This window comes from Argopecten irradians, chromosome 2 (assembly GCF_041381155.1).
Source record: "Argopecten irradians isolate NY chromosome 2, Ai_NY, whole genome shotgun sequence".
Taxonomy (NCBI): domain Eukaryota; kingdom Metazoa; phylum Mollusca; class Bivalvia; order Pectinida; family Pectinidae; genus Argopecten; species Argopecten irradians.
In genome coordinates this window covers 32,427,446-32,445,157 of record NC_091135.1, presented here as the reverse complement: position 1 = coordinate 32,445,157, position 17,712 = coordinate 32,427,446, and the positions used below count along the sequence as shown (strand labels likewise).

General features: G+C 34.9%; 2 protein-coding genes across 3 annotated transcripts in view; one reads left to right on the top strand and one right to left on the bottom strand.

The window, feature by feature from the left end:
* LOC138315187 (tonsoku-like protein) overlaps nt 1-7,748 on the top strand; it is a 28,765-nt gene extending 21,017 nt beyond the window's left edge. The window contains exons 22-25 of the mRNA XM_069256002.1: nt 353-524; nt 4,169-4,344; nt 5,693-5,766; nt 6,711-7,748. Of these exons, the coding sequence (XP_069112103.1) occupies nt 353-524; nt 4,169-4,344; nt 5,693-5,766; nt 6,711-7,062 (774 nt within the window). The 3' untranslated portion in view covers nt 7,063-7,748. The remainder of the gene's footprint in view (nt 1-352; nt 525-4,168; nt 4,345-5,692; nt 5,767-6,710) is intronic.
* A 17-nt stretch (nt 7,749-7,765) lies between these two features.
* The window catches only part of LOC138315186 (uncharacterized), a 36,631-nt gene continuing 26,684 nt past the window's right edge, over nt 7,766-17,712 (bottom strand). For both annotated transcript variants that reach the window (XM_069256001.1, XM_069256000.1), the window contains exons 21-26: nt 17,425-17,688; nt 16,588-16,785; nt 16,206-16,413; nt 13,045-13,259; nt 11,947-12,120; nt 7,766-11,135 (exon numbers count right to left, since the gene is read on the bottom strand). In XM_069256001.1, the coding sequence (XP_069112102.1) occupies nt 10,696-11,135; nt 11,947-12,120; nt 13,045-13,259; nt 16,206-16,413; nt 16,588-16,785; nt 17,425-17,688 (1,499 nt within the window). In that variant the 3' untranslated portion in view covers nt 7,766-10,695. The remainder of the gene's footprint in view (nt 11,136-11,946; nt 12,121-13,044; nt 13,260-16,205; nt 16,414-16,587; nt 16,786-17,424; nt 17,689-17,712) is intronic.

The window sequence follows — 17,712 nt, the reverse complement described above, 5'->3', positions numbered from 1 at the left end:
ATCGATTGTAAAATGTGACAGAACCAATCAAATGACATCTGATGAAACTTGATTGTTTGGCTGAGCTGATCCATGGTGTAGTGAAGTGTAGTGATATTAAAGATTGGTTTCCAACAATGTTGGTAACTGTGATGTAGAAACCCTCCTGGGCTCATGAAGCTATCTGATAGGTAATTTTCTAACATAGGGAAATGGGGGAATACCCTCACAAGTCACTGTCTTATTTGGAACCCTGGTGATAAAGTCGCAGGGGTACCAAACTTACTTCTTTAGAGTGTAGATTAAAAGCTTTTTAATACATGACCTATGCTTTTATACTACCTAATGCGGAGTATCGTATTCCTGCCTTCAGAACCTGAGCTGTTTAGACTTGAGCCACAACCCCCTTGGAGATTCCAGCTGTCAGTCACTAGCCAATATACTGTCCTGTCTACCCAGCATCACCAGTCTAAATCTCTCATCTTGTGACCTCACAGCCAAATTCTTCCAGCAACAACGGGTCATCTTGGCAGCAGCCCTTCAAAGTATGTAACAGACAATGATTCATGCATTCAGAATGTTATTATTTTGGGACATACAGCGGATCCTTGATCATCCAGACACCTCCGTTCCTAGCCTTAACCGTCCGGATAACGTATTTGTCCGGATAACATATTTTCATTTCTGCCGTGTTCTTAGTCAATTTTAAAATTGTCATGTACGCGTTACTCCCCTTGACCTTGTAATCGATGATGGGTTTTTATGTAATATACATGTACTAAAATAGATAGTTCGTTCGTTTTGTTTTAAATGGGTTTTTTTTTCCATATTATTACGTTAAAAATATGAAATAAACATATTTGTTTACCAAAAAACCAAAAGCCATCGTTGTTTGCAGAGCTTCAAAGCTTTTGAAAATGACACACAATATTCTTTCTGCATAATGCAAGTATAAGCTAAAACGAAAGTAACTGCAGTCCGCAAGTTTGTGCCCATTCCGTAAAAATATGTAACCGGAGCTTGCACATGGCGAATCTTGTCAGATTGATCCTGAAGGAATGTTAGCATGTATAAATTTATTACAGAATCGGTGAGTTATTACATAGAATTTGAAAAATCTGGTGTGTTTATTATTCTGAGACATGGAGACAGAAATTAGAATGGCTGTAAGCATTGTTTTAAATTTGTTTTGACAAGTGACGACTTGACCCGTCACTGCAATTATATGGGTCAGTGGCGAGAGATTGATTCTGTTTCTAATGAAGCATTTAGATGGCCCATTACATGAATGTTGAATGAAAAAAGTTCATGTACAAAACAAAAATGATATTTAACCAACATTACAGAATCAGAATTAAAGTATTGAGTTTCCGTGCAACAGTATATAGACGGAAAAATGTAGCCGACTGGACCAGGGGCCCCAACATGTCTAATGATCGATGTTTACGTTCAGTATACAATTGAAGTTATTGAAAAATAGATTTGCATTATATGTTATTTGAAAAGTTTGACAGAAAATAAAACAACAAACTGCAAATGTAAAAAGAAAATCTATATAAATTTCCAAACCTTATCAAATAAGCTGCTCTTGTGTATAAATTTCCAAACCTTATCAAATAAGCTGCTCTTGCTAGTGCAACACAGACACAGAAGATTGTGAAAGATCTTTCATTTCAGCGTCAAAAATTACATTACAACATCAAAAAGAGCAAGCATTTCGACAGAGACCTGTGATAGATTAATGCTTGGTTGTGAGTGGATGTGAGCTAAGATAGTTACTGAGTTTGATTTTTAAGCTGTATGAGTGGAGATGTAAGAAAATAAGGGCCATTTTCTCTACTAAAACATAAACAGAATAAAAACAAGTCAAATATTCTTTTATTTATTCATTAACATATAAAGTAACATGAGTAACAATCACAAAAAAGCTGGCCCATGGTTTCGAAAAATGACCCCCTCTTTTTGGCTCGGATGGGCCCGATGACCCATGCTCATGCAAAATCATCTGAAGCTCTGTGTTTGTGTACGATGTATGCCTATAGCTACGTATACCATTCTTGATATATTGATCGGCTGATAATGTTCTAAATGCCTAACCAAGGATCTATATCTACGTCCTTGGCATAACAAACCATGATAATTAATAGTAGTGAACATTTTTATGGACTAATAGAATTGTTATTTTGTACATTGTACATTTCTGACGTTTTGTAACAACCACATGCACGTTTACGTCCGACATCCATGCACAATGTTACACACGTACGCATGCATATGGCATGTGCCATAGCCTTTACTTCATATAGCATAGACAATGAATTTGAATACTATTATATAGGTTTATAAAAATTTGAAATGTTTATTAATTTTGTGAGTAATATCTCACTTTATTTTAGGGCTGAAATGATTAGTAATTTTTGTATTCGATTATTCGGTCACATGTAATCGATTACTAATCAATTAATCGTTTGAATTGAAGGCAACTATTCCGTTCCTGTATCATCTTCTGTAACATCGTTTAAATCCAGTCTGCTAACCCGCTGTTTTGACGTGATCTTCACACGTACGACTAATCAACCAAATCAGGATCGCGGGGGAATTCGCCATGCAGCGACATGACCAAATTTTTGTCAATGAACTTCTTTTATTTCCGTGATCAAAAAAATAAAATAAATCAACAACTCTATCTTCAATTAGAATATGAGCAAAAACATTCATTTTATATGATAAACACATGCAATAGTAGAATTTAAATGTTCAAGATTACTGCTCCTTCCTCTCCCGAGCGTCCCGGCGGTGATTAGGCCTTCCGTGACGTAACAACATGGAGTTGATCGCTAGTGAAAATTGGCGAACAGCGTGTTGCAAGCTTTCTCATGACATCCACTTTTTCAGTGATTAATGACTTTAACTTCCACGGAGACGTAATTTAACAAGTATTTCTCACATCATATATGCTTTGTTGAGCTCAAAACATGTACATAAAGAGATGAAACTCCAGTCGGAATGGCTTGCTCAGAAATCCATGATCTGTCAAGGTGTTTAGTCAGCTTACAATGCACTTGCTATGCATGTTACGATTAACGATTAATATAATCTTTAATCGATTATCAGCAATTAGCTTCATTAATCTAATCGCTTCCGATTATTCGACTAATCGTTTCAGCCCTACTTTATTTAACCCAAAACTCGAGACGATATATATTCTGAATGCGAAACCAGTAATATATCTATAGCATACATACCCTAGCTCAATCTGTATATTTAAAAGTGTGTTTAAAAATACATTGCGTATCTCAATTACCATACTGAAGTTTGATCTATTGAAATCTAACGAACCGTTATATTGACTGCATCTACCCGTGACAAAGGTGTACATGTAAACGCCTGTGGCTATGACCTGGCAGTCGTTGCTATGACAACACACACAGTGTGAAGCGGTAGTGTGTATTTTACACATGACTGAAGGTGGCCTTGGATTTTCACGGCACGTGGCGACAGATAAAACGTCCTGATTATTGCAGGAATTTATAAATGAAAACTACATTCCATTCCCAAAGTGGAGTTCTGGATTCAGAAGCTGAATTTCTGAACTAATGAGTATAAAGAACTATTGGCGTCCGGATAATCGCGGGTCCACTGTATATGTATTTGGCACAAACTCAAATCAATCCACTTGACAATCTAACAAAATTTGATCCGAGATATTGTGAAAAATAGAGGAATTATATATCATGGTTCGTACAGAAGATGAAAAGTGCTTGAATTTTGGGTCAAAAATCTGTACGAACCATGTATATACAGTAATACATGCTTACAATGAATTCATGATTATAATGTAGTAATTTTTATTCCTCCTCAAGGTTCCCATAATATCTCTGCCTTATATGTAAAACAAACCTTGCTTATAACATAACGAACAAGCTTACAATGAATTTATGGTTATAATGTAGTAATTTTTATTCCCCCTCAAGGTTCCCATAAGATATCTGCCTTATATATGTATAACAAACTATGCATATAACCAAGTGATTTTGTTGGTTCCCAGAAGTTAAAAATTGTTAAATTTTATTTTCACATTTTTAGATCAAATTATGAACATTTTGGCCTGCGAAAACAACTGTCTGTATGATATTTGAATTAATGACAAAATGAATCCTCTCATATTGGTAATGTTTTGAATGTGTAGAATGTGACCTGCAGTGCCTAGACGTATCCTACAACAGGTTTGGAGCCCTTGGTATTGAGTTGCTCCTGATGAGTATTAACACCACAAGACTTACCAAGTTGACTGTGGCGGGAAACATGTCAACTGCTAGTGCCTCTACACATCTGCTTCTTCACCTACAGAACTACCTTTCACAGGTAAAATGAAACGTCACAGGTTAATGATCTTTCCAGATCTGCCTGACTGTAATGAACTACCTGTTTCAGGTAAATACAAATGCTCTGTACTATCTGTTCAGTACTGCATTATACTGGTGAAACATATTGTCTAGTATCTGTCACTTGTGAACTATGTGTCACAGGTAAAATGTAATGTCTAGAACTTTGTGTCACAGGTAAAATATAATGTCTAGAACTGTCTGTTACAGATAAAATGTAATGTCTAGAACTATCTGTCATAGGTAAAATGTAATGTCTAGAACTATCTGTTACAGGTAAGATGTAATTTCTTGAACTATCTGTCACAGGTATTTTATAATGTCTAGAACTATCTGTCACAGGTAAAATATAATGTCAAGAACTATATGTCACAGGTAAAATGTAATTTCTTGAACTATCTGTCACAGGTAAAATATAATGTCTACAACTATCTGTCACAGGTAAAATACAATGTCCAAAACTATCTGTCATAGGTAAAATATAATGTCTAGAACTATCTGTCACAGGTGAAATATAATGTCTAGAACTATCTGTCACAGTTAAAATATAATGTCTAGAACTATCTTGTCACAGGTAAAATATAATGTCTAGAACTATCTGTCACAGGTAATATATAATATCTAGAACTATGTGTTACAGGTAAAATATAATGTCTAGAACTATCTGTCACGGGTAAAATGTACTGTATAGAACTATCTGTCAGAGGTAAAATGTAATGTCTAGAACTATCTGTCACAAGGAAAATATAATATATAGAACTATCTGTCACATGTAAAATATAATGTCTAGAACTATCTGTCACAGGTAAAATGTAATTTCTTGAATTATCTGTCACTGGTAAAATATAATGTCTAGAACTATCTGTCACAGGTAAAATGTACTGTCTAGAACTATCTGTCACATGTAAAATATAATGTCCAGAACTACCTGTCACAGGTAAAATGAAATGTATAAAACTATGTGTCACAGGTGAATTGTAATGCAAAGCGCTGTCTCTAACAAATTAATTATTAAATCGAGATGTAGCTGTCACAGATGAAATCATAAGTCCAGACCTAACTAACACAGATAAAATACTATATTTATTATTTAATGTAAATGTAGCATATAATATACCACATCCAACACATCTGTCACATGCAAAACGCCACAACCAAATTGATGTGTCACATTTAGTTGATTGTAAAATGTTACATTCTAATGCTTGAATGAAATCCAGTATCAAGTTTGGGTAAAATTACCGAATTCTCTTTAGGGTTTAAGCAAATGAATTTTACAGGTGAAATTCCCCAAATACTTTGCTGATATGTGTTGTTTGTGCTTCAAGGATGGTTGTTCTCTAGAAGAGTTGGATGTATCCGGTTCCCATGTCTGCTCCGAAGACTTGGACTTCATTGTAAGGTAAGATTGATAATACACTGACTGACTATATCTTGAGACATCTCATCTCATAGTGAATTAGTAGGGGTGATTTTTACCTATTCTCTGGCTGTTTATTTCCAACTACTGTCTCCTCACTGCACCCATAGCACGATTTTTTGGCTCTCGGTGAGCCAAGGACATCCTGTAAAATGAGGACTCCTCTGTCCTCAGATTGTGACACTTTTGTAAGATGTGTCACTAGACCATGTTGAATTATTCACATCTAAACTATCATGGTAGACCAGCCTGTATTGTCTTGATCCCCCATACACCAGCTGCTGCTCTAGTATTTGTGTTGTCTGTGACAGAATCACAGAGACGGGATGGCATCTCTGATGATTAGCAGCATGATCAACAATGTTGAGGTTTAGCTCAGTATTAGACAATGTATACGCTAGACCATCCACACTAGAATTATACGCTAGACCACCCACACTAGAATTATACGCTAGACCACCCACACTAGAATTAATATATCAGGGTTATCTGAGCTTACAGAGACTGTAATCAGATCAATTGGTTTTAAAAATTAAAATAAAAAAAGTCACAATTTTGATATAGATAATTTCAGGAGTAAGGTTTTGTGTGTAGATTGTTTTTGACAAAATAAAGGCTAGAGCAATCTAATTTTGGTCAATTTTGTAATGTGACATACATAATTGTGCTCATGTGTTTATGTAGTACTTTTGCTTATATTCATTGACTTGGGAAATAAACCATTCATAAGAGAAAAGAATGTTCATCTTGAATTGTATGCAGTGTCAAAAATAAGAAATCATCAAGAAAGTAGAATAGGAAAAATAATCTAATTTCTGTAAAAAAATTCAGTGATAGTAAATATTCCAAGTCACATACATTTATATTAAAGCTCAAAAATATGATACCAATATGTTATCAATATATTTTTCACTTGATTTCCACAGGATACTTGAATCTGCAAAATACCTGAAGGTTTTGAAACTGTCTGGGAATCCCAAGTTAACTAATTCTGTAGTATGTTGCATTTTGGAAAAGTCCTGTCGTCAGGGAAGCGTTCTTGATCAGTTAAGTGTGGAAGGATGTGGTTTAAAGTCTCCACTAGACACCCCTTTTCTAGACGCACTCTCTGACAAACTCGCTGTGCCCCACCCTCTCCGTGCCCTGAGCTTCACATGTAGAGGACTAGACAAAGTGGACATTGAGAGTCTTGGCCAAATCTGGCTTGGACACTGGAAAGACATTGGTCAAGTGGACGTAACTGATTCCTCTGTAAAACTCTCGGTCATAGATGCGTAATCTGTTCTTCAAAAAGGTTTTCATTCTTTTATGTTATTTATGCATTTTTCTCTGTTGTTGATTAGTAAGGAATGATTAGTAAGTTCTGTACTATGATTTCCTCAGATGGTATGATACTTTGTTAAAGTAAAACGAGAAATTAAAATGAAATGAAAGTGAAGACCACAGATAATTTGTCAGATGATATCAAATTTTTATACTTCATTGATGCTAGAGTAAGTTATAATCTCGCAAAATTCATATCTTGAATGCATTAATTTAGCATGTATGTCTAAAATAAAAATAGACACAAGATTATTATCAAGTGAACATTTTAAAATTTTTGAAGTGTAACATTGTATGGCAATCTGTTCTATTTGTCGTATGAATAAGAATTTACATGATTGTGAAGTATATTACAAAATACTCTTATGTATATGGCTGGTAGCATCCCTACTGAGTACTGATAATTGATTGCAAATAATGTGTCTAATGTGTCCCCTAAATCAAGAGGATTGAGAGTGAAAGCTGAGCAAGTTGGCTACTATGAGATATACCCAAATGTTGAGTGCTTTTAATTATAGATTTGTGTAAAGGACACATGAACTAAATATACAAATAATGAAATATTCCATATATAGCCCTTACAGCTATGTACGTACTCAAGTGCTAAAAATGATCTAATTTTATATTTGTATGGCTAAGATAAAACAACAAAAACAAGTTTTGATAAACAGAATTATTTAATATCATTTAATATATTAGGAAACAATAGTGAAACTCCATGATTGTATGTCAATGAAATAATTCAATTCTTTGTATCAAATTAACCCTAATTAAGTTGCTAACCCACTCAAATGATGCAATGACGGTTATATGTGCTTTGTAATCAAATCAGTGCAATTTAATAGCTGATATTCATACAACGAAAGCATCTTTTGTTATTTGTTCAAAATTGCTTGCCTTTAGGATCAGTGGTGAAAGTCACGGGGAAGTTCTGGAACTCGTTATTCTATTCCCTAGATAAAGCTTTCTAAGACTATGTCAATGCTAACAATTTTATCACTCAATATTGTGGATTTTTATTTCTGACATGAATAGTTTGTCCATTATCATTTGTTGGAATGTAACGCAGTCAGAGAAAATGACAATCCATACAATATACATTAGTTGATAAACAGCAGCTACGAATGATTTTTATTTGTGCTTAAATCTATGTCTTTTTTGAAAAGCTTTTTTTATCAAAGCATGCAAAGGTTTGTATTTCTATTGATACTAAAATTAGAGGAATAGCAAATGAACGAAAACAATGACAATGAATAAATGAATTTACAGAAACCATTGCGTAGGTTATATGAATGTGTAGGATATTAAAACAGTAACAATGGGGTTGAACATTTAAAAGAATAGTCCATGGAAAATTGTTTTAGAGAACTGGCAATAGTTATCTACCAGGCTATTATGTATTTTTTACACATAAATGCAATCGAGTCAAACTGAGGTTTTATTGCTTGAAAAGCAAATTAATATAATGTAAGTATGATTTGTGTTTTCCAGCTGTTTAGCGAGTTTTGAAAAGAGATATGATGATAATGTGTAGACATATTTACAAGACTAAAACAAATATAACAAATATGTTGGAATGATACGAATGTATTCACTAAATATGCTAACTTTAAAACATTTTTATATACAACAAAATTAAAAAAAAAATTAAAAGAAAAATGTAGTGAAATATTTATGTATTGTTTTAAATAGTCTTCATGTTAATGAAATGATAATCATTTAAAAAAAATGTGAATAACGATATTCTCAACTAAATGAGTAACCATAATATATACAATAAACCAATTGCTTTAAAATAGTATCTGTTTTAATGTTTTGTTTGTAAAATCAATTTTGCAAGTGTTCTCGATACTTCAGGTCATATTTGACATATAATTGTAGCTGATTTGTTGACATGATCTATTTCTCCCATACTTGACAGGGTTATCCCGCGGTTGCTAGGGAAAAGATAACCTTGTCTTTTACCGGGGTAGGGGAAAAGACAGCTCACACGCGCTAGACAATGACTTGACGTCATCAATACATGCCGTGCCTATTGTCGGTGACGTAATTAATTTTGACGCACTGCGACGTTCCTTTGATTGCGGCGCTTTGGAAATGTTTCTAAAAACTACATTTTCAAAATGTTTCGTGAAAGTATAGGAGAAAAAGAATTAATCGTGGGTCTATTAAGTGGACAGGGATATCTCAACCCTCGTGAAAGATATTGTCCGCCAACCCTCGGATTGACCAGCCAAAATCTTTCACTCGGGTTGAGATATCCCTGTCCACTTGAAAGACCAATGTAAGATTCTATCAATCTATAAGGTTGACCTTACATAGCTATGCGCTAATTTACACTCGCACTGAAAATGGTTAATTACTAACATATAAACTAAAGTATAACCACTTGATATCAAAATTTGTACATGCAACATGCGTTACCATTACACCAATATTTTTCGTTGGATTATTACGTCGTATCTTTGTGACCTTAACGTCATATTTCTACACAAAAATATGACGTAATTTTCGCGCACAAACTAATGACGTAACAATCAAAATGAAATTTTCAGGGTCAATGCTGCATTCCGATTGGTCAAAAGCGAGTGAAAATAACAAAAATGACATTTTCACTGGAGTGAAGTATATCGCTTTTATGTTCACGGTAAAACCGTATATTTCACTGCGAAAAATGTAATAAAAGATCATTGTTAAGAACCCAACCCCCCCCCCCCCCCCCCATTACGTTTCATCTTTCTACGCCACTGCCTGGAAGATTTGACGGTCAGTGGACAATTCATCCTCGGTATTCTAGGATTTACTATCACTGACATTAAATCCACCTCTGAATTATCTCATAGTAATACTGAAGGCAGTTTTGACAGGAGAAAAAACTTACCGATGTTGGGCCCGCATAGACTTCTGAAGATTACAGAGAGAGCGACGCCCAATTTCAAAGGCACACCGTCAACCAAAGTGTATCTTTATTGGATTCTTTTGGCGTAGATCAAAGGACCAAATTACCAGTGCTTTCTGTAACCTTCGGATTTACTATAAGCTAGTCCAGGGGGAAATTACGTTAGTGGTATTGGCCCCTGGAATATCGAGGATGATTGATGTGGACAATTCAATGTGAAACATTTATTTAAACAATTAAAATATGCGAGACAATTACCAATATATGTGGGACAGTTGGTCGACAAATACATGGTTAACCATCATTTTACACGTCAAATGTGGGTAAATTAAAGGTGTAAGTATGAAGAGACCGATTGTTTCCGTCATTCTCATTTCCGGACTGTTTTTTTAATGTCTTAACTATGATGATTAATGGACGCAATAGTGAAACAAACATTGCATGGATAATTAACTACATGAAATACTTGGGGGAGGGGACTGGTTAATGATGAAACATGTATATTAAAGGTCTCTTAATCTTAAAATGTTGGTAACTTGGTGGTGAATAACATTTTAAAGGTTCTTCATGATTCGTCACAATGGAAATAACGACACAGTCATATCACTAATGGATACATTAAGCGGCATGTTAATTTATGCTTACTGGAAATGCTACATTTCATTCATTCATTCAAAGCTTAGATGTTATCATTTCTGTCGGTTTAATTCATAAGGATGTTCGCCTATCATATTTGCTGTTTTTAAGGCAGCATACGGGTTCGTCTCCCCGACCATGTTATATGGATTGTCACACATATTGTCGGTAGCTACGCTGTCCGAGGTCTTGTTGTACGAGACTTTAGCTCCCGCCATGTCTCCCAAGGTTTGGTATTGACTAGGAGGCTCGGCTGTCAGTCCAGTGTAGGCAGGGTCGTCATGATCATGATCTGCTGGAATACGATCGTATTCATCAGTTTCCAGGTCAAATACTGGATTTGCATGCGAACTTGGAGCCATCTTGCCTTTCGACTTTCGTCTTTTGACGATCAGATATGCAGCACAAAGCCCAATAACGAGAAATACGAATATCGCTACCACGACAACTGCTATAGTAGTGATATTACTCGATTCATCGGTCGTGTCCGAACCTGCAACATTTAGTAATGACATTCATTGAAGCCTTATGTCATTGATCCATACTCTTTTATAATTAATGATTACCTTGTATGTCATAAGAATAGGTGAATGTAGTTATGAGGATTCTGTTATTGCGTTAACTTCAACTGAATCAAACAAATTATCAAATTCAATTTAGATTTAATTAACATTTGGATATACTATACATATACGAACATATATTTACATTTAGTTATGTACAACGGGTAATATATATATGTAAATAAGGACCAGCTTCATCTCCTTCGCTATTTTCATGTAAAAATTCTTACACGTCACGTACAAAGGTCATAGAGAATCAAAGACTGATTCAACCATAACCAATATTATCCAGCAGTATAATACATACTATTAAATGAGAGAAATGTATACGTCATGCAAAGCTACTTCGGCGATATTGAATGTGTTGACGTTTTGTAATGCAAATAACAGAACTTATTCACAGAGAAATGCTGATGGACTCAATCTTCAACAAAATACATTCATTGATACTGTAAACCGACTTTCATTCGTGTGCGATTTACTTTCGATTTACGTTTAATTTCGTGATGTAAGTAAATTCGCGAAAGTTTATCTCCGCGAATTAACATCTACATCATCTATTTTGATAGGAATTTTCATTCAATTGTTAAATCCGCGAAAAATTATCTTCGCCAACTTGTTTTAAAATGGAAATCACTAAATTTTGTAACCGCGAAAGAAAGTCGGTTTAAAGTATATCAAATCTGGTAAGTTGTCATCACTCTTTACGGGATTTAAATCTACATATGTGTATGGACTTACTAGACAGACATTGTCGAGTCAGCCAGCTTCCTCTCTTGCTGTGCGGTCGATCACTCGGACAAGTTTTGCACTCGGTCTGACCCGGCTTACTTTGGTATGTGCCTTCGCCACAAAATTCACATTTTGAAGCCCCATTTATTGTCTCTATAAACTGCATGCCAGGGGCACATTTAGCTGTAAAAAAGTAGGTAATTTCATGATTACCCAATACCTTAAAGCTTGCAATTATAACGAGTAACAAGTACTATACCTTTTGTATTCAGCAAACGCATTCACTAGTATAACGTTTAAAATGTTAGCAAATGACACTTCTTTCTTTCTAAGCTCTGAGTATTTTACTTGTTGATTAGTTAGGTCTTTTGAGCTCCGGTTACAATGCAACCTATGTAACGCTATCGTAATTTGTACTTAAATGATTATCAAACTTTGTTTATACAATCTAGTAAGCTAGTATGCATGTCTTTATTGTACATATATTTGGTAAGTAACTAAAGGGGAGCTTCAGTTATTATTTTAAGAGTTATTGGCCTTTGTACTACATGTAAATAAAGCCATGTGACATGATGAAGGACAATGTTTTAAGAGTAAGTATGTGTATATATATATATATATCAATAAAGCTGAATTAAGAACGTTACAAAATTTCAAAAATTTGACGAAGGTACTGTTTTAAAGCTAAGCATAACCAGAACCTGTTACTTTTAAAATAATAGCCGAAAATTTACTCAAGATTTCCTTCGAAAGAATTTTGTGGTGTTTGAACATGACACAAGATTATCGATAATAATTCATATAGTGGGTGGTGCGTTCCTATTTTTCTTACTGATTTCCCAAGTAAATAGATTAAGACTTTTCCAGTGCCCGTAATTTTGTTCTGACCATCAGATTCTATCATAATATAGTAGGGCGACCCATATTTTACCAACATTATCATCTACGAAGCAGAACACGACTCAGTTTGTATGTAATGAAAAGTAAAAATATATACAGTAAAAATACAATTTTTGTTTATTTCTGCCCTTATGCTTCATAATTTAGTTTCGAGTTGATATTGATAATCGTCTTTTTAATTAATACGCATTGACTTATTACACTTACCACATATAAACTTGTTCATAACATTGTGAGAAATAGCCCCCTTTTCACAAGTTTTCTTGTACACAATGCCGCGTTTACTTTTAATAGAACACTTAAGGAAGGGGCAAAATTGTTTCAGTCCATTAGCTGTGAATAAGTTCTCAACACCATTCGCCTTTTCCGATAAGGTTCGATTCACTTCAACTAAATCTTGTTCGATGTATCCCTTTCTGAACCTGAAAATAAATTACTACTACCAATTAAAGTGACGATTCTTATGTTTCCAATTCTCATATTTGAAAATGACAAAAATAACAATGAAATTAAAATCATTTTAGACTATGAATATTAATTTCCGAAAAGATGAAAAAAATAAACATAAAAAACTCATCACACTTCTATGTGCAATTTATTAATACATTATTAACCATTTCTTAAATACAACTTCATAATTTATATAAATGTTGATAATATATTATATATTTATCAGCTTTGATGTTGCCATATTACTGAAACACGATACTGTTGACCCTATTGTGAATAACCAAGTATCTTATCACAAGGCAATCGACAATATCAAATGGTCAATATTTGATTATATCTGTCATAGAAAGCCATCGGTGTTTTTCTATTTTTAGAAACATCGAGTTTCTTCTAGGACGTCATTACGCAAACGTTGAATTCTTCAGTGTGACATACTATAGCTATCTTTCTTTCAATTAATATATACATCAGAAAACTCCTGGCATTTGTCAAAGAGACTACATATATAATATATAGTTAAGGCATTTGATATGGTTCGTATGGTGACCTATCGCCTGGGTAGAATCTAAAATAATTAGTGTAATAAGATAAAATATCATTTAATTCTACCGAGGCGGTATAACGTCATTTGGACCTCAACAAAAGTCAATAATTGATAAATATCCTACAACCAGCATTGATACTGTTGGATTACACCTACCACGTATGTTTTGCTGTATTCTGCAATGACGGACAGATTCTACATACCTACTACATAGGCCAAATGTCTTAAAGACGGACATTTACATTGTTGTTGATGTCTTTAAGCCTAAATGTGTAGATCTTACTGACTGTTGCAGGATAAATATACATGGCCAGTGTCTGGAAATGTAAGCTTTAGTTTTTTAGGTCACCTGAGACGAAGTCTCAAGTGACCTATTCTAATCGCCTTTTGTCCGTCGTCGTCCGTCGTGCGTCGTCCGTCGTGCGTCGTATGTACGTAAACAATTTACATTTTCGACTTCTTCTCCAAAACTGCTGAAGCAATTTCAATGAAATTTTGCACAAACCTTCAAGGCATAAGGCCAATCAATATTGTGAATTATATGGTCCCCACCCCCCAGGGGGCTGTGGGAGGGGCCAAAAGGGGGTAAAATTGAGTAAAATTTCAAAAATCTTCTCTACTCACAGATGTGGTAGAATCAAATACTCTTCATAGATAGAAAGGTCTTAAGGTCCTTTACAAAAATTGTGAATTATATGACCCTGGGGTCTCTAGTTTCCCCCTGGGGAGGAGGTTAAGTTTACTATAGTTTATATTGGGGAAAACACATTTTTGAGGATTATTTGGTCATTTGTAATAGAAAATGAGTCAAATGTTGTCCGAATTATCAGTATGAGATGGCCATTTAATCCTATTAACAAATTTTCTTTGACTGACCCCCAGGGGCCTAAGGGGCGGGGTCAAAAGGGGTCAAATAGGCTAAAACTTCAAAAATCTTCTTCTGAAATTCTGGAAATGGTAGAATCAAATACTTTTCATAAATAGAAAGGTCTTAAGGTCCTTTACAAAAATTATGAATTATATGACCCTGGGGTCTCACGTTTCCCCCTGGGGAGGGGGTCAAGTTTACCATAGTTTATATAGGGAAAACACAATAATGAGCATTTTTTGCTCAATTTTCATTGGAAACGAGTCAGACTTGGTTAGCATTATTAGCCTGAGATAGCATTTTAACATCATATCCATATTGGTCCAGGCCGACCCCCTTGGGGCAGAGGGGCGGGGCCAAAAAAGGTCAAATAGGCTAAAACTTCAAAAATATTCTTCTAAAATTCTGGGAATGGTAGAATCAAATACACTTTATAGATGAAAAGGTCTTAAAGTTTGTTTTATTAAAATTGTAAATTATATGACCCTGGGGTTTCATGTTTCCCCTTGAGGAGGGGGTAAAGTTTACTATAGTTTATATAGAAAAAAACACAATAATGAGCATTTTTTGCTCAATTTTCATAGGAAATGAGTCAAACTTGGTTAGAATTATTAGCCTGAGATAGCATTTTAATATCATATCCACATTGGTCCTGGCCAACTCCCTGGGGGCAGAGGGGCGGGGTTAAAAAGGGATCAAATAGGCTAAAACTTCAAAAATCTTCTAAAATTCTGGAAATAGTAGAATCAAATAATCATAGATGGAAAGGTCTTAAGGTCTTTTATAAAAATTGTGAATTATATGACCTTGGGGTATCACGTTACCCCCTGGGGAGGGGTCAAGTTTACTTTACTTTATATAGGAAAAACATATTTGTGAACATTATTGCCCAATTTTCATAGGAAATTAGTCAAACTTGATTAGAATTATTAGCCTAAGATACAGTATTTTAACATCCATATCCGTCCTCGATGACCCCCTGGGGGACCAGATGGGCAGGACCAAACAGGGTCAAAATTATTAGAATTTCAAAAAATATCTCTAAGTTCACAGGTTTGATGGAAGCAAATACTCTTCATAGTCTAAAAAGTCAAATTTATAAATCACTGACCAACTCCAAGGCCCAGCATATAGTGTTTATATGGGTCTTTGAATTAATTTGTTTCATTATTTGTTTCATTATATATTCTAACTCAGGTGACCGTTAAGGCCTATGTGCCTCTTGTTTAGTTTTGACTAGGGACAGAAAGTCTGCTTCTTTTATCTTTCTTAACCCTTGTCAAAGACAGCTTATATTTGAAGACACTGACCATATATTATGTATATAGTACATGTTGTTGACCAGTCTAATATCAGAGCCAGATACAAAGAATCTATATACGGCATTGTTTGTGAGTGTGAGGTTACATTGATTTGGTACCTATACCCGTGCGATGAGGCAAGCTGCTTTCTGCAGTACTTGGTGTTGTAAACTTACAATAAGGGTACGAATGTTTGCAAACTTACGGTACAACTCCTGTCGCATCTACTGTTACGACCGTAGAGGAACCCTCTTGGGATATGGTAATCGCTTCCTCTTCACATAACACGATGTTCCGTGTATTACAAGATAATCCTGAATGCAGACACTGGATGACATCGTTTGGTACTATTTTGTTTCCACCACAGTCAAGTTCTACTGATGGCGAAGCCTTCAAAACGGTCGCCTCTGGTCCTGTGCAAAGGATGTACAAAGCATGCTATTCTGTTATTGTATTTCTTTGGTATGAATAAAACACTGATAATCCTGATCTAGTGAAAATGTGAAAATACTTAAGGTCGTTTTAAAGAATTGTTTAAAACTAATATCTATATGATAAATATGAAGCTACATTTATGTGAAACTTACTTAAACAAGCCGATCTAAAATCGGGTAGATAAGGTGGCATCCATTGTCCATCAACACATCTATGTTTTTTCTGAAATCTGTCCGAGTCAAAGATGAAGTCATTATGACAATCTGCGATACAAGTGGTGATATCGTCGTCTCCTTTGTCGCACACCACAGACCCAAAGTGAAAGAAAGGTGGTAAAGGACATGTCATATCTGAAACATGTGAATACTCGATTAATGCAAGCTCTATTAAGATAAGTCGAACTATAAAACACAATACTTGTTGTGTGAATAATAGAGTAGAAAATGAATAGGATCAATCTGGCAGAAATGGATTTAATCAAATGATTTTCAGGGATCAATACCAACAGTTACCATGTCGAGAAAACAGAATAAATATGTCAAATTTTGTATGTCCTTGTTTTCAGAAAGGCTGTAAGTTTTCGTGATTCTACACGAATCTTCTGAAAAACAAGTAACAAGATCTTAAATGAAATAAGAAATAAAACCAGGTAAATCCAACCACGTGAACTTTCTGAATCGGTCAATCAGTTCAGGCGTAACAACATGAAAACCTCTGGAATCAGGTTGGAATCGCTTAGACTAGAAAACACCTTATTCTCAACGCCATGTACTAGTCACTTTTATAAATCTTGCCTCACAACTGTTTCGTCATTCTGTTCGTTCGCGAAGACAATGACCAAAATTATCAATCATTTGATTTTATTTTAAAATTTATCACATTGATAAGCTTGCAGAACTTATTCATACCTGCCGTCAAAAATCTAAACATGAAGCGCCAATCTCCTTTTGGCGCCTTAATCACTTATAGAATCACCTTCATTTGCTTACCTGGTATTATGGTTACATTTATGTGAAAGGTTATTGTCTCCATGTTCCCGGCCAAATCAATGGCACTATAACTGATGCTATAAAACCCAGGTGGCAGTGTCATCCCATTCTCATAATTTTCAGATAAGTTTAATGTTGGCTTAAATCCAGAATTGTCATACACAATTGGCTCTGCCCAGAAAACCTCAGCTCCTTCAATGCTGGTGGCATAAATATAGGCATGGGTTTCATTCGGAGAATGGATGAATACCGGCGGAGTTTCATCTGAAAAACATGTATCAAATATGA